Below are 23,640 nucleotides of genomic sequence, written 5' to 3'. Positions count from 1 at the left end.
ATATTTTATTCTCAACTCATTGCTGCTTGCTTTCTAAAATTCTTAATTTACTATTTAATGCTCTTTGAATACCAAAACACTCTTTTCTGTTTGTCTAACTAAGCCTATCACTTAACCATTGTTGCTTAGTCCATCAATCCTTGTGGGATCGACCCTTACTCACGTAAGGTATTACTTGGTACGATCCGGTGCACTTGCCGGTTAGTTTGTGGGTTTTAAAATAACACACCCAACCACCCCCCATTCTAAAAAATACACAACTCGGACGGTGGCTCCCGACGTCAAACAAGTCGGAGCTTACCTTCCTTTGACGTTTGGGCCTATCCTACTAGCCCAATTCACCTATCTCAGGTTATCCACGTAACAAGATCATTACACCCAATTTCTTTTTAATTAGATTTCTACCGTGACAAAAATATATATTTCGTACCCAAATTGAAGATTTCCTAATTTTTTTAGGAATTCCTAATTTTTCTCACTTCTATTTTTCATAAAGACAAAACTAACCTTCTAAATTTTCTAACATAACACACTTTGCAAATTTACTATTTTCAGTCCTCCTCCTTTTTTCTTAGCTTCTTTTTCAACAATGGCGAAGGCAAAGACAGAGTCCGAGTTATTAAACACGTGTGCATACTTGTGGCCACGAACTGCCATCTCGGGTATATGGAGAAGGATGAGATATGACGGCATGACTCCTTCAAACCTTTCGAGGAGATTTGTTCAATCGCCTTCACAAAAGCGCGTCGACTTCCTCCTCCTTACCGAATACCTCTTCTACGCGAACAAGCCTTCTCGCTCCATGCTCGTCAAGGCCATCAAGATCCTCCGCCACCACTACCTCAAGGGCAATCCCGTCCCCTTCTAAGCTGTCAGCGAGCAGACTCTCAACTTCCAAAATTCATCTAATTTCTCTCTCAGATTCCAATTATATTGATCTAATTTTTGCGAAAAATGATCCCAATTCCAAAGACATTCTCCCGTCTTCTTCTTCTTTCATCTATGGATTTCAATTTTCTTCTACAAAGATGTATTTTTTATTTTATTTTTATTTATAAATAAAATAAGATGCAAATTTTTCAATTTAGCCGTTTTATGTTTATTGTCATTTTTGTTTCAAACAAAAATTAGATTTTTGTTAGTAGCAGTGGTGGAAAATGAATCTGATATCTTGCATGCAAAAATGGATGTCAATTGGTGGGTTCATCTTATCAGAGGCTATGCTACAATTATGCAAATCAATTTGAATTTCTTTGTTTGATTGATTATGCGTTTTACGGCTCTAAGAAATTTGATGCACTTTGAATTATAAAGTGAGTATTGTTTGATAAATGATGCATTTTGTTGTGCTTCTCAAATGAAATTAAAGGAAAAATAAGGTAGTTGATTTTGATCCATGAGTATTCACAAGGTATAAGAAGCAAACAGAAGAAAAAAATAAGTTAGAGAGAGGTGAGAAGAGTTAAAACTCTAGTGAGTGCTTTGTAATTTTATATAGAGTAAATAGTAGGTATAATGGTAAATTTACTTATTCTTAATGTTTTTGGTAACGATTGTTATTAAGAGGGACTTAATTAAAAAAATATTAGTGCAGGGACTAAATTGAAAGAAAAAAAATGTAAGGACTTAATTCAAAATTTGACGAAACTATAGGAACCAACAAAGGGACCAACAAAGTAATTAAACTTAAAAATAACTACTTATTACATTGATTGTGTGAATAGTTATCCAAAAAACGGATGTGATAACACGATTATATAAAACGCTTTGCACTGTCAGTGCATCAAAATTAAACTCTTATAAATATTAAAAAGATAAATTTTAAAATATTTTTCATTTAAAAATTAAGAGAATAATTAAGTTAACGATTTAGGATATTTCTTTATTTTTTTGAAAATTAAAAACTATGAAAATAATAACCGTTGACAAAAATAATTATGAAAGATACAAATGATAAATAAGCATCTAAAAGATAATAAGATGAGTTAATACTCAATTTGATCCTTAAATTTGCACGCATTAGTTTGTGAAGTTTTAATTGCCTCTCTTTAGTCCCCAAATTTTATAAACATGATCCACATTAGTTCGTAGATAATTTACGACACAAAAATGTTAATAAAGTACTGACATAGACAACCAAATGTCACGCTAGAACTTGTAAAACGACACCGTTTAATTTTGGCGCTCAAATAGTCCAAAATGACGCCGGATTACTTGTTTTGAAAGGAAAAGTTTCAATAAGTATCATTTACAATATTTTTTGGGCTATTTGAGAACTAAAACAAAAATGACATCGTTTTACAGAGTCTAACGAAACATCTGGCTATTGACGTTAGTGTTTTGTTAACATTCGTACGTCGAAAATTATCCCAAGGAATAACATGAGTCACATTCGCAAAGTTTAGAAACTAAATAGAAGCAAATGAAATTTTAGAGACTAAATTGAGACTCGCGTGCAAGTTAAGGGACTAAAATGAGTATTATCTCATAATCAGATATTAGATATTTATTTTCAAACAATTTAAAATAATAAATTTTGATATAATTTGTCAATGAGTTATAACTCAAATGGTATGGTCTCTTTATATTCATTTAAGATGTCGCAGATTCGAGTTTTCCTATCTTTGATTAAAAAAAATTGATGTAATTTTGTACAAATATTATTATAAAGAATTTAATTTTGATGCACTCTCAACCTAAAAAACGTTTAGAATACATCATGTAATATAACAAAAATATATAAATAATAATTAGTATTTTAACATTATAAATAATAAATAATTAATCATAATAAAAATTACATTAAAAATGATTAAAAATATTTATTGTTAAAATTTGTGCACATACACATATTAAAAAAAAATATAGATCTACATGGACATAAAACTCTAGACTTATGTATCCAATCAATTTCAAGAGTATTCGACATGGATACGACATGGATACATCAAAGTTTCATATGTGTCCATGTTTCTTAGCTTTCGGGATAAAATATTTTATCTAATTGTTCAATTATATCTATTTTTTATGATTATTTATGTTATTAATATAAAAAATAAATATTTTTTTTACATGAAGTTACATGATTAATATATGCTATTTAAATTATTTTATATTGAGAATATATTAAAATTAAATTCTATTATAAAAATAAAATATTTTAATCTTTAAAATTTAGTAATTTTTATGTCAAATAGGCTTTTTTTTAATTTTTTTGAATAATCAAAAAATTTTTAAAAAATAAAAGATAACTAGAGATCAAGTTTCTCTCTATTATTTTATATGTATCTTTTAAATAATTATCCAAATATTTCACAAAAATTTGAATCAAATGCACAAATTTTTTTGATAAATTCAAAAGTCATTTGTCATTAATAAATATATATGATCCCTGTTTTTGTTATTTTTGAAGTTTTATTTATTTTGTACATAATTTTTTAGATAACTAAAATGATAATAAATAAGTTTTTTATTTTATAATTAATTTTAAAATAATTTATATAATTTGTAAAATAAAAAATTATATTATAAAAGATTTTATAGTATAATGTAGTGCTATAATATAGTATAATAAAAACTAATTCTAATAATGTATATATATAGTATTTACTTAAGTAGAATTTTTTGATAAAGTATAGAAAAGAGAATCAATTTTTTTGTCTATTTAATTTTGATAAATTATATCTAAATAAAAAATAATGTATAAATACTACAAAAAATAAAATTCTACTTCAAAAATATTTTTTTTTACCAAATAAAATTCTACAATCATTTATGTAAGTTAAAAAAAAATAAAATTAGAATAAATTAGAATAAATTTAAATATTTATAATAATTCTTCTTAATATCATTGAATATCAATTGACTTCACAACTTATAATTTAATTTCTATAATTAACAAATTTTAAGAAAGATATAATATATAGATTATTTGATTTATAACATAAAACATATCAAAATAGAATAATATTTTTATAAATATAGTTAATGACAAAAAAAAGAATAATAGGATAATTTTTCTCATAAAATAATTTAATAGTGATATTAAATTTATTAATTAAAAGATAATGCTAATGAAAATTATTGGTCATATTTATTATTAATATTAATTAATTAAAAATACTATTAACGGAGGCTGTTGATCAAATTTATTATTAATATTAATTAAAAGATAATATTAGTAGAAATTCTTGAATGAATAGAGAAAAATTACAACATAGAGAAAAAAATTTATGTGACAATAGAGTAATAAATGAAATGTTACCTTTTAGTTGTAGTAAAATTTGCTTATCAACTTTTATATAAATAAAATAATAAGATAAATAGGTAGATAGATAGATTTGATAATTTACCACCAAAATGGTATTGAAAAGTTCATTTGTTGAATAATCTTAAAAAATACAAATAACAAATAAATTTTTGAAAAATTAAAAAACGTAATAAAAATTATTAGATATTAAAAATATATATTCTCAGAAAAAGAGTTTCAAAAATCATATTTTTATGACATCTTGTGCAAGTTTATTATTAAAAAAAAGTATTTTTATTATTAAAATAATTTGATAATGTTACGTGAAGTGAAACTTTCTTTTCAAGATTAATTGAGTTTTTTTTTATTTCAAAATAAATAGTCTAAATATATTTTTACATTGGATTTTTATGTCTACATTCTAAATAGTTATTCAAAGATTTTTACGAAAATTTGGATCAAATAAAAAAATTGTTTGCTAAATAAAAAATCCTTTACCCCTTATAAAAAATAAAAATAATATTTAACTTGGTTCTTCAATTTACACACGAGTTTTAATTTAGTTTTTAATATTTTAATTATTTTTATTTAGTCTCTAAATTTTGTAAATGTAATTTATGTTAGTCTTAGTCATAGAATAATTTTCAATTCACAAACGTTAATAAAATGCTAATATGAACAACCAAATGTAACGTTGGACTTTGTAAAAAATGTGGTTTTTGTTTATGCACTCAAATAGCCAAAAAAATATTATAAGTGATATTTATTGAATTTTTTTTTTAAAAACAAGTGATTTGAGTTATTTATGAATTATTTAAATATCAAAATTAAAATGGTATTATTTTACAAGTTTTAATTTGATTGTCTATATCAACATTTCATTAATGTTATTGTACAAAAGATTGTTTTAGAGACCAATGTTACATCTGTAAAATTTAAGAATTAAAAAATAATTAAATTGAAGTTGGAGTATAAATTCAAGGACTAATTAAGTATTAATTTTTTTTTTCGGAGGAAAACAACTGTGATTGCCGATTACTCATTAGCCCTCCTTCTGGGTTACAAAACATACAAATCAAATGACCATATTATCCTTTGGGGTTTGAGGAAGGGGTTTAAAAGACCTATTTCGACTTCTCTTGTCTACTCCGTTTGCTGCTACTATGAACTCTGCGTAGCAAAGACCACACAGTGACTGACTGAGGGTTTCGTTAAGAAGCTTCCAGAACAATGGAAGGCCAATCCTACGCCCGCATGCCGCGCGTGAAGATCCGCGAGCTGAGGGACGACTACGCGCGCTTCGAGCTCCGCGACACCGACGCCTCCATCGCCAATGCGCTCCGGCGCGTGATGATCGCCGAGGTCCCAACCATCGCCATCGACCTCGTCGAAATCGAGGTGAACTCGTCCGTACTCAACGACGAGTTCATCGCTCACCGACTCGGACTGATCCCTCTCACAAGCGACCGGGCGATGAGCATGCGCTTCTCACGTGACTGCGACGCGTGCGACGGCGACGGCCAGTGCGAGTTTTGCTCCGTCGAGTTCCACCTTATGGCTGTTTGCAGGAACGATGAGACGCAAGATGTTACGAGCTCCGATCTCATCAGCTCTGACCACACCGTTGTTCCTGTTGATTATTCTGAATCTGCTGCCTCCATTGATGCTTCTGATGGCATAAGCGGCAATAAGAAGTATTCTTATTCCTCCCTTTCTTTCTTTTCTAACGAATGCAGTTAGGGCACTTGTTAAGGATATTAGATATTAGATGTGGAAAATTTTAACAGAAAAAAAATTATTAAATCCTCAATGTGTTTGATGCATTGGAAGAATACAAATTTATGCCTATATTCCCTTTAAAGGCACAAATGTGTATTTTCGTTTTCAAGTAGGGGTTGTTTTCTTTTCTTTTTTTTTTTTCTTTTAGGCAAGGTGATTTTTATTTTACTCATTTCTTGAAAAAATTGAAGGAACTTTTTGGTAATTGTTTTTAATTGATCCTTTTGTTTTTTTTTTCTAAAATTATTTTGCGTGGAAATTGTTTTTTTGGTGACACTGCAAGTGTGAATTTCAGTGGTGTAAAAATTTTGATATATAGATTAATTCTTGTGTAACTGAAGTCCCTAGTTATTTGAATTGTGATGATATCTGTTTTACCGAAGGCAATAATTAAGCTAGTTTCATCGCTTACGTTCATACCTGAGATCAACTGGATGGTGTTTATAAATAAGTGAATGAATTGAAATAACATGGCTATCTTGGTCTTGGATGTGTAATTTTAGGTGGTTTGAGGTTTTTTATTTTTGTTTGTTAAATTCAGGGGAGGGATTACAATTGTGAAGTTGCGGAAAGGTCAAGAGGTGAAGCTGAGGGCAATTGCTAGGAAGGGGATTGGCAAAGATCATGCGAAGTGGTCACCGGCTGCAACTGTTACTTTCATGTATGAGCCGGAGATTCACATAAATGAGGATTTGATGGAGAGCTTGACACTTGAGGAGAAAAAAGAATGGGTTGAAAGTAGTCCTACCCCTGTTTTTGAGATTGATCAAGTAACACAACAGGTTGGTCACTTTTCACTGATATCATTAGTAATGCTAGAATTGCTGTTATCAATTTATCTTACTTATGTGCTCTGTGATTCTTGATTTTTCCTAAAAGTGCTGGTTTGAGGCTTATATTAGACTCTGGTATTTTATTATATAGTTTGTGATTATATGCTTATCCTTAATATTGTAAGCTGCATCTTTGAACAATAAAATGCATCTGCATCTTTTATGTTAAAGTAGGAAAGAACAATGAATTAGAATTAGAATATTAGATGTACTACTTGCTTTCACAATGGGATCAATGATTGGCACTTGTAACTTGATGGTCTGATAGATTGATTACATGATGCTTCTTGTGAGGAAACATTAATTGCTAATGGTCTTAGGAATTCTTCTTCCATTATTTTACAGAATCAAATTGTAATGTAGGCCTACAGAGTCACATAGTGAAGGCACATTCTACAACTTAGAGACAACTCAAGTCTTATATTTTGGTGAAGCTAGCTACCACCTTGAAAAAAGTGTTTCTCCCTTTATTTTGGATTAAAGTGGTGTTTGAATATACAGTGTCTTGTCTGCATTCATCCCTTTGCCTTTCTGTTTTGGAATCAAACGGACGTTTCTCTAGGGAGCTTTTTATACTTAAACTTTTATGGCTATGCCAAAAGCAAATCTGGATTTTGACCAATGAAAAGTAATCAACTTTGTATGACATCATTCTAAGTTGTACTTCCAAGGAAGATTTTGCATGTAAAATAACAAGTGTATGAATTATGAAAGTAACAAGGAGATTGCTAAAAACATTGTGAAGGATTTGCTGCATCAGGGCCAGTCAGTTTCTAAGCAAGCAATTGCATAATGAACCATAGGTTTCAAAAACAATATATAAAATGCTAATGTTGGGATTAAGTGATTAAGGAACCCATGATTGTAATTGTGCCATCTTACTGATTGAATCAAGCACAAAATGCTGTGTCTTTGAACTGTTAATATATGGCTCTTCATACTGATTTGTAAGTTCAGTTTGATTTTTATGGTGAATCCTTCCTTCTCATTCAACATATCATAAAATACCAAACTTTTCACTGCTATGATACAATTGTATCAAGGTGTTTATTGTAACCAAGCTTCTAGTATTTATCAGGTTATGGTGGTTGATGCCGAGGCATACACCTATGATGATGAGGTCATCAAGAAAGCTGAAGCAATGGGGAAGCCCGGCCTTGTAGAAATCAATGCAAAACAGGATAGCTTTATATTCACTGTGGAAACTACTGGAGCCATAAAAGCTTCTCAGTTGTTGCTAAATGCCATTGAAATCCTGAAACAGAAGCTGGATGCTGTACGGCTATCTGAGGACACAGTTGAGGCTGATGATCAGTTTGGTGAGCTGGGTGCACATATGCGAGGAGGTTGATCAAAATTATTGTTAGATAGCATGGCAAAGTTTTTATTGTTGAATATGTTGGTACATTGTATTAACCAAGGATGCTGATTATCTCACCTTTTGTCATGTGGAGATAGAGAACTTTCAACTTTGTGTAACTTTGCAAACAGTGGTTAGCTTATGGTAACATTTTTTAGAGCTATTGCATTCTAGCAAAGTACAACTAATTAGTTTCTTCACAATAAGTGATGAAGTATTTTCACATAATTTCACTTGCAATATAACCTATAAATCTTCTTATTCATAAAATTTATATTTTGTTTTTAAGTCTCAGAATGATAACTAATTTGAAATATATTAAATTTTTGGAAAAACAATGTGTGAAACAGCGGGAAAGTATGCAGATTCTAAGGTGTTTTCCCTGCGAAAGGTCAAGGAAATGGCTTAAATAAAGCAAAGCGATAGATAAAGCATGATAACTTGGTTCCGAGTTCTGACTAGCACAGCGGAGACTTAATATGACATTGATTTTAAACTATCCAGGCTACTACAAAAGAAACATTTGGTATGATATGATGATATACATTTTGCCAAAACTTGTGGGAACCTGCTTAGATGATTTATGATATTATGAACAACTGATCACTAACAAATGGTGAATAATTTACCAGCTCTTTCTGAAGTATCTTAAACAATATTACTACTTGTATGCTAACGGACCAGATCTAGATACTGCAAACCTAGGGAGTGGACTTGGCCCAGTACTCCCAGAAGTTGACCCTTCAACAGATTTGACTCTATTACGGCTAGCGCCATAATCCAAAGGACCAGAGCGACGAGCGTTCCTCTGCCGGTTTTCCATGCTCCTTAAGTTGCTGGTATCAATCTCATAGATGTGTTCTTGGCTATGTGATGATGACCCTTTGAAATATCCGGATGAGTCATTGGTGTAATGCTGAGGTGTGGAGTCCCCGCGAGGCTGCCTTAAGACAGGAGAAGCATGAGCTAGTATGATGGCAGGTGAATGACGGGGAGATGAATTCAGTATTGCCAATGGGGTTGATGGAGTATCTGCGTAGTATTGGCTGTATATTGAGCGGAGAATGGAGTAAGGAACGTGAGTTTCCAATGAGCTTCTTGGAAGGTATGGTGAGATCTCGCAGAGTTGGTCTAGGAAGATAAGCTGTGCTACAAGATGAGATCTGCACATAACCCAATATGTAAAAATAAAAATAACACCAAAAAGAAAAAGATCTTAGTAAACTACAAAATGAGAACGTTCCAGGCAAATATAGCAATGATGTAGAGCTTATAGTAGTCATTTGACGTGCTGCTACATTAAATAATACCATATCCCTAAAGGTAAAAATTTGATATATTTACCTATGTGTTTCGCTCCAATAATCCAGTATGATCTCAGCAGAGAGCTTCACAAATAACTGCAGCGTGGACTTGATGCTTGCTTCAGCTGACACATGACCTGTTAGTTCAGGATCCATTCCCTCACTAGCATGCACATTTGATAATGACGACCTGTGCTGATGTTCCCGTTCCAATCTCACAAACTCGCTTCCGGCAATCACCGCCGAAATACATCTGCTCAGTTGTAAGGGGTTAGAGCCAGATAAAAGATACCGAAATAAGTATGCGTAGTACATTGATCTCCAACCCCGCCCCCAAGAGAAGAAGAGGGAGGGAAGTAGGAAGAGAGGGGGGGGGGGGGGGGAGGAGAGAGAGACAACAATAACATGTAGGCTTGTTGTATGTCAATCCAATTCCAACAGCATTGGGTCAGATTACGGCTATGCAAATACAAGCTCCAAATAATTACAAAAATTAAGCACGATAATAACATATAGCTTGGATAATTATTCATACTGACCTGGCTAAACAGTGGATATTGTTAGTAAAACCCTCTGTGTCAACATTGAATGCGGTAGTGGACCAAATATTTGACGTCATAAATGTTGCAAATAAGTATGGTAACAAGCTCCATGACCCATCACTTGCACCGCCAACTTCCTCTAAAATTGATCTCACCCAAATAGAATCATGATCATTGACCACATCTGCAATATTTGCCACTGATCTTATTCTCTTGATTTCTTCCTTTTCTGGTACTTCATCAGGCAGATGCTTAACCACCCCAGCTAAAAGTGAATGTATCAGGGGAGCACCTTCTTCAAGTACAGCACCAGAAGCCTCAGATAGTAGCCGATCAAAAGCCAGGGCTAGGCCAGCCTGAACACAAAAACCAATCAAAGTTTCCAGATCAACTATTTGCCTCATGGAAGCTTCTCTTTCAAATCTATCACCAGCATGCAGGCTGGTAGCAACTGACTCGAGGACGTCACGGTTAGATCGCAATGATGTGTCAATACAATTTAAAAGTGCAGCTGTGTGTTCTTTTAGCATCCTGTCTAGCCTGTCTACCCCATAGCCACCAAAAATACGAACAAATGCCTGCAGTTCCCTGAGATCAGTGACTGAATCTGCGAAATATCCACCAACAGGCCTTGTACTCTTGAAGCATTTATGGATTGGAACAAACAAGATACCAGCACCAGATATGTCCTTGATTATGTTTTCAATATACCAATTGCATACAGATTCAGTGGCTGATCCTGTGTGTTGGTCTGTTGGCTTCTCAAACAAGTGCAAAGAAGAAACTGGCCCTGAAAAGGATTCTGAAAGCAAAACTTCACGAATACCCTGAGTGATGTCCATGCTGATGTGCTGCTCTGCAAGATGCACTATGCTAACATGCCTCTGAATCAGTGATTCCAGAACAGAAGGCCGTTGCAGATCATTATCTGTTTTTAAAACACTAAGTAATCTTCTCCTGAAGTTGCCAAGAATGCATTCTCTCATGTACTGCAAAAGAAGCATGAGTAAGAAAATAAGAACAGAAGGAATGTACTGGTTTGGAAACAGTACAACAAACAAAGTGGGAGTGAATGTGTAATGGCTTGGGTTTAATGTGTTGATCCATTACTTGAATGCAATCAATATTGGCTGTGGACCTTTAAAAATGAGAACAATACTTCCAATGGTATAGACAGCATTGCCTCCTGTTGTTGAGAAAACCAATGGCTCAGGATTTCACATGTACAAACATCTGGACAACAGAACATGGATGTGAGCTACTCCCTTGATTTCCTTATCAGGGTCTATTTCATGCGCTTCACTCTCTGAAGTGTATATCCCTTAGAAGAGCCATATCGAACCAGTGTCCAATAATTATCATCAGTGATTAATCCATGCATATTATCGTTATTGTTATTGTTATTGTTATTGTTATTGTTATTGTTATTATCACAATTAGACAGTTTTAAATGCAAGATTTCATACTGTACTTCTACACGTAACTAGAGGAATGTTGATGTCATTCAAATTTTGTTTTGAACAAAATATTTCTGGAACATGATTCTCTCGAATAGAGGAAGGAAAAAAGAGGAGAGAAGGGGGGGGGGGGGGAGGGATGGGGGAAAATAATTCCTTGACTCTCATTCCCACGAGTAACCTTAACCAGATTAAATTGTATAGTTACCAAGTGAGACCTTTTCATTCACAATCAGCAATTCTACTCGGTTAAAGAATCTTTTTAATAGTTATATGTTTCAAGATCAAACATTATTTCTTTACTATTCTATTCTATTATCTGTATGCTGTCTGAACCAATATCCTTACCAAGCTTTTCCAATGCTTCGATATCTTCATATTGAAACAACCAAGCATCTATGTCACTGTGGCTACTTCAGTTTATCTGTATAGGAGCTCTAAAAGGCTAGAAATATTCCCAAAAGTAGTAGTTCCATCATAGATTTCTTACCAACCAACATTTATGCAACTTATAGCATTACCTAGATTGTTCTACATATATAAGTAAATCTCAGAAGGGAAAGAAGAGAAACAAAACAAGGATCCATTCTAACCTCTCTCAGAACGAAGACATGGTTTAAAACACATATAGGCTCCATGTCATTTAAGACTGAGCACAAATTAGTCAACCTCTGCATTGCAGCTTCTAACCTGTCAATAGAAAAATCAGCGACATTAAAAATCTATATGTTGCTATACATAATACGTTTGGAAATGGTTTACAGTGTCATACATTTTGATAGAACTATTATTTTCAGGTAGGCTTTCATGTCCAGGTAACGGAAAGCCAGCTGCTCCTTTTGGAGATTTAAATGATGGAATAGAAACTCTTGATGCTTGATTCAGATAAGAAGCTGCTTGCTCTGGCAGAAGCTGAAATGGATCTGACAGTCAGTTTTCTTAAATGGAGTTAACTAGTCAAACAAAATTGTTTACCTGATTCTCTAGTGCACCAAATCCTCCTTCAGAGTCAAGAATATTTATTAGTCCTTCCAATCCTCCCATGATGGATTCAATCAAAGATTCAACGTAAAGAACTGCATCCCTTCCAATTTTCGTAACCTGCTTGCAGACAAAAATACAGTGATCACATTTATTTGATATTTCCCAGCTTTGTCAAGGAAGCTTACATGATAAAGTTTCAATTTTTGACCTATATGCTTTGTACTTTTGAGACCAGCATTGTTAGAAGTTTGGATTTGCAATCACATAGAATGCACAGCAACCACACAGATTCAAACAGAACCAGAGTTATTCATTACCTTGAAGTAAGATTAACAATAAGCCATATTTTATAAATGCAACAATTGTATGAACTATCAACCATTACAGACATGTGAAACACCCACTCCTAAAAGATCATTAGGTGCCATTGACTCTCTATTTTTTGCAATAAAGCAATTCTTCATTTTTATTACAACAACAAACCCTTATCACACTAGATGGGGTCAGCTACATGCCTACATGGATCAAACAACGCCATTGTGTCTTATCATAGATCATGTTTATAATGAAAAATTTTAGATAGATCCCCTTTGACCACCTCCTATATGGTCTTTTTTAGGTCTTCCTCTACCTTTCACCACTAGTCTATCTGCTATTTGATCTACCCTTCTAATTGGATGCTATGTCGATCTTCTTCCCGTATGTCCAACCACTTAAGACGAGATTCTACCATCTTTTCAAATTGGACAAAGGCAGTCACAAATTGTACATTAATGGTAATTTGTTAGGGACTTGGTTATAATGGGGTTTCCAAAGTCCCACATCTAGTATGAGATGTTTGATGTTGTATTTAAGGAAAATAGTTTATCTCCCTTAATAGAGAGCTTTTAAGGTGTGGTTGTTGGCTTCTTTTGGAAGAGTGGTGGGTCTGTCAAACACTCTTGTATCTTTACTATCTTGTTTACAGTTTCATATCAGACACTGATATCAGCTTTGAATCCATTGCAACAGAATTTGTACTTCTCTTAGATGTGACCAGGTTTCTTACATATTAACATAAATGAAATTCTCTATTGTTCCCTCAGTAGTCAATACCTTAATGCAATTCTTTCTTTTGTTATTATTTAAAAAAAAAATGAAAGTTAGAAATATAAATCATAAATATTTGCAGACCACGTCTTCATGTGAGCAAAAATACAGTAGCTAAATATCATACCATAAAAGTGAAACGAAGTACAACTCCATTGCAACTTGCAGTTAATGATTTCAACGTTTTGGTCAATACTAAACAACTACAGTAGAAGAATGTCAGGGAGACTTTGGTTTTACCTCTTCTGGAACAATAGGAGATGCACACTCTGGAAAACTACTAGCAATGCCAAGCCAAGCACAGCAATGTTGAGGCCGTCCTTCGGGACCAAACATAGTATTTCTAAAAACCTTTCATAGGAAAATACTTTGGGTTTTAAAATGAAAGAAATGATATATAACATCAAGTTGCAGAAATAAGTTATGTGGGAGGCAGAGTGGGGACACTCACAGCAGTTAGATGCTGGTGGTAGAAATAGAGCTTCCTAAGACTACCGTGCTTTGAAAGTAGGGATTCCAATTCATCTACACATCTGCATCAAAAGAAAACCAGATATCATCCTGATTTGTTTTAGCTTTTGTTTGTACGTAGAGAATAGCGGTGCAAAGAAAATCAAAACCAGGATAAAAACCTGGACCAATTATAAGCAGCATTCCCCTCAGACAATAAGCCTTCTTTGCCAGTGGAAACTGTAGCTTTCTCCAAGTGCCTAATGTTTATAGAAGAACGTGATGAGGTGACTATCAATAAAATTGATAGCCAATCCTTTCGAAAATCCTGAAAGAATGGGTACATGTCAGAAAACTATAAAATTATTAATAACTATAACAGCATAAAGGACTCGGAAAACTATAAACTATGATTCTGGCACCTAAGAGCAAAGGTGAACTGACAATCTTTGTATGAATCAGCCCTCACTAGCATGATTTCAGAACTTAGCTTTCTTTGTCATAACAGTGACTTGATTTATTATAAGCAAAATGACATGTAAAATTATTGAATGGAAGTCACAACTGTGGATTAAGGCATATCAAAGCTTATGAAAGAAGGCATATATCCTACGTATAAGATTATTATAAAATGGTCCACAAGGATTTCTAACATACCGATAGATCACAAGTTATAGCAGATATATTTTCACCCTGTGGTTTTGGTAAGTTTTCAAGGTGGTGGACAATCTGCTGAAAAAGTCCTTTCAAGCTGGCATCTAAATCAAGTGCTACCATTCCAGGGGTCCCCAGCAAAAAACGGATTCTTCCCGCACATGATGAAAGATATGACAGTGAGTAACCACGAATTGCTGCAATAAGGGGGAAATTCCAAAAAAGATTAAGGCAAAAGTTACACGGAAAGTTAAAGGAGAAAGCAACACTAGCAGTAGTAACTAAGAGTTGCATATAGAACATACAAAGTATCAATTATAATACAAAAATACAATTTAATATATTAAAGAAAATCATGGATCATTCGTTAGAAAACAGCTTGTCAAGGAATTTTTTACACCATTTAATATCTGATTCCTAAGTCAAAGCTTCCATACCAGAGACATATCCCAACTTCTACCATTCAGAACTGACAACTCTAGACTAACAGCGAAGTCTCCATGAAAAGAATAACTGCATTTTTCCTTTACAATTTTAAACATGCAACAACACACCCTATAGTTGTCACCAATATGGGAGTTCTCTTTTCTTTTACTGCTAGAACCAGATAATAACAAAAGAAAAACTTTTGCCAAAGAGAAAAGGTGAGATCCCACACTATGGAACAGCCACCATTTCAGATTCATTATGAAAGCTATGATAAAACATGGAGGCTACATGCCTACGACTTGACAGTGTGTAGATTTAGTGGATTTGACAACCCTGGTTAGAGGCTTAAAGCAGAATGCAGACATTTTTAAGGGTATCAATAACATTGGAATGTGAGTGCACATAGTACGGAATAATATTCTTTCACAACAATGCAAAACACTTGTTAGATATTATATTCCCTGAACATAGGAGAAGTTAGTAAACATAAAATCAATCTAACCTGCAATGTATTTGCGTACCAAGCAACATAAATGGTCCATTCCATCTAACAGAAATCCAATGGTTGGGTCATTTGGGTCCTGTAACATGACCATGAAACTTTGAAGGCAAGACAATCATCTAATCAATAGATTCGAACAATACACTGAAAGAAAAATAAAAACAAGTAGTAAAGAATAAAAAAACTTTTCACCCAATTACAATCCATCCAGCAAACAAATCCACCGAAGTAGAGTATTTTCTATTTTCTCCTTCTCCATTACATGTAGTCCTTGTTCTTCTTCCTCTCACCACTGTAAACTCTATCTTCCTTGGTAGGTTGTTTGCAAGAGGCCAGTAGTTAGGCAGAAAAGACCATAAAGGAAATAAAGAACAAATGCTTACTATGTCCACTGGTACCACCCGAGTAGTTTTAGATTTTGAAGAAGCAATCCCTACATGTTGGAAATACCATATCACTTCACACTGTGCTAAAGCCAATGCTGAAAACACCATCTGCATGAAAGATTACATCCTCTCATAAACAAGTCATCTTAAATAGCTGTAGAAAAATGAAAATATAACAAAATACACAACTGATTTCAAAGTTATAGAAAGAACATGGTACAGGGCTGAAATTTCCAGGAATGAGACAAAATATAATATGCCATCATGAGGCCACCAAACATCTTAAGAATGTAAGACAAATGTCAGATACACTCGTCAATCTGTATACATGTCAAATATGTTAATAGAAAGAACCTGAATGTTAGGGGCCAATAGACTGGGCTGATCAGTAAAAAACAGCACCATTCTTCCAATTTCTTGTTTCAGTAAAATTCTCCTTTCACGATGTATGGCATCACAGGAATATATTGCTTGTTCATGAACTTCGCTGAAAAATTCATTTATTTTTGTGTTTAACACTGTTAACCGTTATTATGCCATACACATTAAAATAAAATGAAGACAAACAAATAAATATGAAGAATATGAAAGTATGGAAAAAAATGTGTGCACACATCAGATTTGCAGAAGTGCTTTCTTGTAGTAATGCCAACTTTCTTTTGGAAAAGTAGTTTACACTTTATTCCTTAACATGACACAGTCACCTCTTGTATACACATTTTAGTTGAAAATGCCACTTATTTTTCCAACAAGTATTTCGTAATTTGTTGAGCACTTGAACCTAATAATTGACGTTTGTCTTTAGATTTATCAGACCTCACCTAGGGGTGTTAGTATCAAATCAAAGTATACTCACTATATTAATTAATACACTTCTTAAATTTTTTAACATGTCACAACATACCAACTAAAACACATTGCATGTGAATGATTTACATGTCCAACAATACATCAAGAGTAGTGATCAATATATCAATCTTTTGAACAATTTAATACATTACATCTTTCTAGAAAGATAGTTTTCATTGTCATTTGTTCTCTAAGAGATCACAGATATCTTACTACTGCAATTACATCCAAAAGATTTTTAGAAATAGATTTAAACAAAAACAAAAAACAAAAGAAAAGAAAACTTTTAGACAACTACATTCTTTCTTCTGCTTTCGTTTTCTTTGTCCTGTTGTTTCTTGGAAAGCTACAGTGTCTGCTTTAATTATAAATTAAGGCAAGCCAGAAGCATGTGCATTATATACCACAAGTAACAACAAAGTATGCACTCCATTCCCTCTGAATATCAAACGGCAATATTACATGCAAATGAATTTGTCAAACACGATAAAGAGGCTGATAAAACCACTAAACCCAAAATAAAGCAACCGAAATATAAAATCTGATAATCCCAACCCTTTATAAAATCACCCCGAGAACTCATAAATGGTACACTTCCCCAAATTTTTAAGCACATTATTTTCTCAATGGGATTCAGGATTTAGAAGTACTACAAATTTAAATAGTTCCCCGATTATGTTAGAATTTAAGATATTTACACAGGTATTTTGAATATACCTTATCATTTTCTCAACCTGCTTTGCAACATTATACTCCAAATCAGCCTCTTTTTGCTTTGTACGTCCAGATTTTGCCATCTTCTTAGATTCTAATATTCGAGGCAGAACATATAACTGGTAATCCTCGTGCAAGAGTATGTACTGTATGTTGATTATTACAAATTGTCAGTTACAGCAGTTAAAAGAAAATATTTGAAAGCCAATATGTCAAATTTACCTCATCCCTGAATAATGTGAGCACTAGGTTCTCCTTCAAAACAACCTGAAATGCCATGAGCAACCAGAAATTAAGAAGTAAACTTGGCATAACTCCAATAATTCAAGTGTAAAATATTGTTTTAGCTATAATGACGTTTTATTTGAATAACTTGGATGAAAGAACATCAAACTTTTTTTTTTGAAAAAAGGGTAAACTCAGAAGCTCGCATTAAACTAATTGGTAAAGTGCATTAGACCTCCATCTTAACATACACTGTCGGACACATCTCTAAGTTAGTTGTATAAGCATGGAACATACCAAAGCAATATCAATGCTAGTGACACGAAGCAGCTCATCAGGACATACAAGATACCCAAGTAATACCCATTCTCGATATGCAGTTACATTTGCAAGATCTTGTGCCCTCTGCATGTTGAATGATAAAAGAACACAGTTTTGTTATAGAAATAATTATCTTTTAAGAATAAAGTATCAATATGTTTTGAAAATTTAACATTACCATGGGATGGGCAGAATTTGTGAGAATGTCTGGATATCGGGGATGATATGGACTTAAAAACCCCTCATTTCTAAGTTTCCTTGTGTCTGTCGATAGAAAAATAATAGGGCCTACAGCCTCTAGTACCTGAGAAATGATATCAAAATTGTCAATGGCAGTATATTAACAGTTTTCCAAATGCAATCACATGTATTCATCCATAAAGGAAACCAACAAAAACAAATTCTTCATACAAAAATAATACGATGTGTATACATAAAACAGTGCTAAGATGTTTAATCTTCCTATTGAATTTGAGGACATTTTGCATTCTTTTGAAAATGTTACGAGTAACAGGCGATGTAGACTCATCATGGATGAAAATCATAGTGGATATGGAAGACTATAAGTAAGCAATGGAAAGTTCCTACATCAATGGTTTTTAACAGACTCAGTTACACAAAATAACAAAGAAAGGAAAAATATAAAAAAATAAAATAAAATAAAATTTAGGTCTTCTTGTAATCCTATCCCAATTAGAAATTTTCAGTACACACAAAAGAAAGCGACTAACCTCTCCAATACGGGGGCTCACAAAATTTAGGTCTTCTTGTAATCCTTTCAGTGGGGGATCATAAGAGTCAATGAATTGAACCAAGCTGTAGAGAAATAAACATAAGAAATGAATAAATTAACATTTATTTCCTTCAAAATACGTGTAAAGAAAAAACATGATTTAAAGAATCATGAAAGAATTGCATAATAAAGCTAGTGTAGTCCACTTTTATGATCCTTAACTAATTTTGTCTCAGATCTTACTTTTCCCAATTAAGTCCATCAATCATCACCTCCCGACAATGACACCCCCACCCATTTCCCAAAACTGACTAGTATAGGAGTAATGCCCTTTCTAGAAATGCCGAACCATCTTTACCCTTTTCCATATGTAATGCATAATTACATGTGTAAGGCCTGTCTGCTTTTTTTTTTGTGAAGTTTTTTCCCATGTCTCAACCAAAAACAAAAGAATTCTTCTCAGAAAATAGATATACAATTAAAAAAGGTTATGTTTGTGTATGCCCTCTTTTTTTTGTAAAATACGAACTATAATAACATAAAGAGAGAGAATATCAGGATAAAGACGGATATGAGATCCTTTCCAGAAACATGAACTAAGAAAAAAAAGTTATCAATAAAGCAAAGCTTTCTATCTCTTAGCATATTTAAGAGAGAAATTCCCCCTGAATGTGCATATACATGCACACCTATAAATTGCAAATTTTACCAGAAACCGATGATAATATATGAAAATGTAATCAAAATATCTTACCGATGATAAAAATCACAATCCCGCTCATTTCTTGACATTGCATGTAGCATGTTATACGTCTGTAGCAACATCTTCCTTGGAATCTGTTATGAAAGCATTAGTGTAGATATAATTTCACCGATGTATAATTGGGAAAAGGAAGAGAGAGGGGGGGGGGGTAGGTTTCAATAACGATATAGCTTTTTCGTTCATGACTGAAAAGAAAACCTGCCTTCTCGGAAAAAAGGTTGACCCGCACGAAGGAACAGAAGAGATCCATAAATGCATGTAGTATAAGAGAATTCTGGTGGGGCTGCAAAAATGATGCAGTAATTATGCTATTAGTTTATTTCAAATGCTAAGAATTCTATCATACACTACGACTATACACTAAAGTACCATCTCCACATGAACGGGTAAAAATTGAATGGTTTTGTAGGAAAAAGTTTGATGTCATTGCATATAACATTATGTGTGTACGGGAAAACTAGTTTCAAAATCCATTCAACATCAGAGCAACTCATGTTGAAGGAAAGAAACAATATTCAGACTTACCAACAAAGTAATTACTGTACTACTCAGGTCCAATATAAGCCGCAGAGCTTGTTCACGGAACACCATCAAGTCAAGAAGTAGCTGTTACACACACAATGCTTGCTGAGTTAGTTCAGGGAACATACAGTTGAACTGGAAATCTAAACGATATGGCAAAGGTGAGCAAGTTTTAGTCCACATAAAATTACTCCAACGGATCATTTATTGGTCACAATCACAAATCATAACGATGGTGGAACCTATAAATCTTATTAGAATTGAATGGGCCTAACTCACCTCAAAAACTAGCACAAGAGGTGAAAGACATCTCACACTTATAAACACTCTAGAGACCACATCCCTTGAGAGACGTGGGACTTGTAACAAATCTATCTCATTGAAGTCTAATTAAAGGTTATAGACTTAGGTATAAGCTTCATCTTTCACTTTTACTCTCTCCCAACCTTTCCTCCGACACAACTTTTAAAAAAATGAAGAGAAAGAAAAAGCTACAACGAATAACCAATGTTCAAAGTCCTATTCACTCGTGCAAATTAGTAGAGTAAAAAAAGATATTGACAAGTCGAATTTGGCAAGTCTTAACAAACCTCAATCAAGTCAAGCTAGTCAGGTAAGAATTAAGATGAGGGCATGCAATGGAATGTTTAAGCCTTTAATCGACAATTATTCATGTAATAACTTGTCAGATATGAAAGGGGGAACCAAATGGGAAAAAAAAAAGGAAAGAAAATCACACCTGCACCCAAGGTTCCAAGCTTTGTAGATGAAGTTCTGCATGATCTTGCATTGAATCCCAAGCAATCTTATCTATCTGCAGCCATTTCTTCTCAAATGAGGAAATCCCATGGGGGTTTTGATCAATACACAAAATTCAAAGCACAGCATACATCACTTCTTACACGTTCAAGTTGCAATTTGCTGAAGTGTTCAGGAAATTTCTTAGAGAGCATCACACAGATTCTAGGATGGTTGGGGAATACACCAGCTTTCCAAAACCCATCTGAAAATACATGATTGATGGGATCCGGATAATCCAAAAGCTGGTTCAACCTATACATTTTAGCCATAAGACCTTCGGCAACTTCGGTGAGTTGAACCACCCACTGCATGTTAAGACCCTTATGGGACTGGGACGGCATGGTGGTCTGGGACTGCGCATCATTGTAGAAATTCTTGGAGCTGGTAGATGACAATGGAGAATTGATTTCGGTACCCAGATAGTCAGTCCATCTAGAAGGACCATCCCACTCCCTCGATCTTGCAGCGGTAGGCGATAACGAAGAATCCTGATTCGAAAACTTTTGCCTTGACCTTGCCATGAACCAATAGTCACCACTACACACAAACTTTTCTGCACATCAAGCGTTCCAGAATCAAATCCATACAAAATCACCACCACTAACCAAAGCTTCTCTCACTTCACAATTCCACAATATTCCAAAATAATTGTCAAGAAAAAAAATAATAAAATGGGGCCTCTTAAGAAAAATTCTCAATCTAAAACAACAACTTCAAAATTCCCTGGAAATTCTAAAGTCCACACCTATTATTTTCCCAAAACAAAAATAAACAAATAAATATATAACACCACAAAAATAATTAAAGAATGAGCTTAGAAGCCAGCAGGATCACACCAAACACAATTCTTGAGGCAGCTAAATTAGAAAGTTCAAAGCATCAAACTTCTTTTTTTTTTTTAGTTTATAAGCAAAACAATTTACTAAGAAAAAAAACCTAATCCCATTTCTGACCATAGTTTCTCGATTCCTTTGACTGAACGAACTGTAACATTGATCAGCAGAAGAGGTGCTAGAAACAGTAAACTAACTCACAAATTAAATGAACCAGAGTTTTTCAGAGCAAAAGCAGTAAGGCAAGCACAACCGAACAAAAAAAAAAAAAAGCAGAAGCATTTTGCTTTAGAAGGAGCCAAAATCAATTGAGAGAGAGTGAGTGAAAAGACTTTCCCCTTTCCACATTTTTCCCGAAAAATAAGAGAGAAAGAGACAGATGAGAAAACTTACAGTGAGAGAAGATGATTGAGTTGTTGGAAGAGGTGCGAAATCAGATCTGAGATTGGAATGAAAATGAATGATTCATTATGAGAATGAGAATGAGAATGGTGGAAGTAGTAATGCAAAAGTGTGGGAGCTGCTTCTGCATTTTTTTCAGCGCTGATATGATATTATTGCTAGTTTTAGAAGCTTGCTGCTTCCCTTCACTCTAATAAATATTTTTATATTTATTCGTCTTATTATTGAAATATATAAAATTATTTAATAAATTTTCACTATTATATTTTAATTTTATCAAATTAAAAATATTTTCACATGACTAACATTTTTTCTTTTGATTTACAAAATTCTCGAGAACAATTTTATTCAATAATATTATTTTGATTTCAAATGTTTTTTATTTTGATATTCGTATAAAAATATAATAATCATTAATTAATTATTTTTAAATTAATAAAATAAATTAAATATACGTTAATTGTTAAGAAAATATTTACATTAGAAAAATATTAACCATAAAGAATATACACGAAACATTGATTTTTTTAAAATCAACTCTTCTTTAAACCGGACTTTATTTTGACTATCTCTTTCAACACATTTCTTTAATCCTTTCTTATCAAATTTGGATACAAAACTACAAATAAGAGATCTAAATTTTGATACTTACTAAATTTTAAGTCATTCCTGAAAATTCGTCGTCTATAAAAATTTTGGTAAATATTTTTAACGAAATCATTATATATTTATATATTAAAGACAAATCAGAGAGTGTCTTTACTCTTTAATCTTTATTTCTTTCACCAAAGTCTTTCGTTTTCAAATAGTTCTTTAGGCTATTTCTTTGCTTATACTTCGTACCTCTCTGTACACGAGGTGCGTCTACGTCTTCGCTTTTTCTGTCTTCTTCGTGTGTGATGACTCTTCCATACATGAGTCACACCAAGCAGCTATTGTGAATCTTCTTCATGTCTTTGTTAGTTGTTACTCTATCTAAAGATGAGTAATCTTTTTTTAAGTGGATTAAAAGGATCAAAGTTTGTTAGAGTAATAAAAACTAAAAATTAAATTTTAAAGTTATTTTTTATACCTATAATTTTTCTTCTTAATTATTTTATATTTTAGGTGTATAATTTGAAAAAATATAATTAATAATATTACATTGATTTACTAAATTAACACTTATTTGTAGAAAATAATATTTTAGAAAAAAAAAAAGCTTATCTGAGGAAAGAAGAGACATGTAATTTAAGAATTTAACTAACAAATAATCTAAAGACACTTGTTAAAATTAATAAAAGTTAAAAAAAATTTACCAAGTAGTGCATGTTAAAAGTTACAAAAGAATATTAAACTGTGACAGTATATGTAAAATATTTTGGTAATTAAGTCTAATGAACACATTTTGAATCCAACAAAAAAAATCACACGCGTTTATTACATGGTTTTTTTTATTTTTGTACTTCTTTAGTACAGA

The 23,640-nt window shown here is 33.0% G+C and overlaps 2 protein-coding genes across 3 annotated transcripts; one reads left to right on the top strand and one right to left on the bottom strand.

Annotated features, from left to right (window-relative positions):
* Positions 1 to 5,189: 5,189 nt before the first annotated feature.
* Positions 5,190 to 8,491, top strand: LOC112796695 (DNA-directed RNA polymerases II, IV and V subunit 3). The gene is made up of 3 exons (XM_025839272.3): positions 5,190 to 5,943; positions 6,570 to 6,810; positions 7,940 to 8,491. Exons 1-3 carry the CDS (start codon positions 5,480 to 5,482, stop codon positions 8,210 to 8,212), a joined length of 978 nt encoding a protein of 325 aa, XP_025695057.1. The 5' UTR covers positions 5,190 to 5,479; the 3' UTR covers positions 8,213 to 8,491.
* Positions 8,492 to 8,673: 182 nt separating this feature from the next.
* Positions 8,674 to 22,376, bottom strand: LOC112796694 (protein NAP1). 2 transcript variants are annotated; one of them, XM_025839270.2, is made up of 24 exons: positions 22,173 to 22,376; positions 21,048 to 21,499; positions 20,885 to 20,959; positions 20,149 to 20,229; positions 19,826 to 19,906; positions 19,615 to 19,697; positions 18,859 to 18,943; positions 18,306 to 18,431; positions 18,104 to 18,211; positions 17,804 to 17,848; positions 17,585 to 17,727; positions 16,373 to 16,505; positions 16,016 to 16,126; positions 15,633 to 15,711; positions 14,705 to 14,898; positions 14,230 to 14,375; positions 14,049 to 14,130; positions 13,838 to 13,948; positions 12,500 to 12,625; positions 12,297 to 12,436; positions 12,118 to 12,214; positions 10,065 to 11,056; positions 9,566 to 9,778; positions 8,674 to 9,384 (listed from the first exon to the last, which is right to left on the bottom strand). In XM_025839270.2, the coding sequence occupies exons 2-24, from the start codon at positions 21,465 to 21,467 to the stop codon at positions 8,883 to 8,885; spliced, it is 4,173 nt and encodes a 1,390-aa protein (XP_025695055.1). In that variant the 5' UTR covers positions 21,468 to 21,499; positions 22,173 to 22,376; the 3' UTR covers positions 8,674 to 8,882. The 2 variants fall into 2 exon arrangements, with proteins under 2 accessions (XP_025695055.1, XP_072091618.1); XM_072235517.1 differs by having other exon boundaries at positions 21,048 to 21,565; positions 22,173 to 22,362.
* Positions 22,377 to 23,640: the final 1,264 nt, after the last annotated feature.

Source organism: Arachis hypogaea, chromosome 4, assembly GCF_003086295.3.
Source record: "Arachis hypogaea cultivar Tifrunner chromosome 4, arahy.Tifrunner.gnm2.J5K5, whole genome shotgun sequence".
Taxonomy (NCBI): Eukaryota; Viridiplantae; Streptophyta; class Magnoliopsida; order Fabales; family Fabaceae; genus Arachis; species Arachis hypogaea.
The sequence above is the reverse complement of the archived record's forward strand: the minus strand, read 5'-3'. Positions and strand labels throughout refer to the sequence as shown.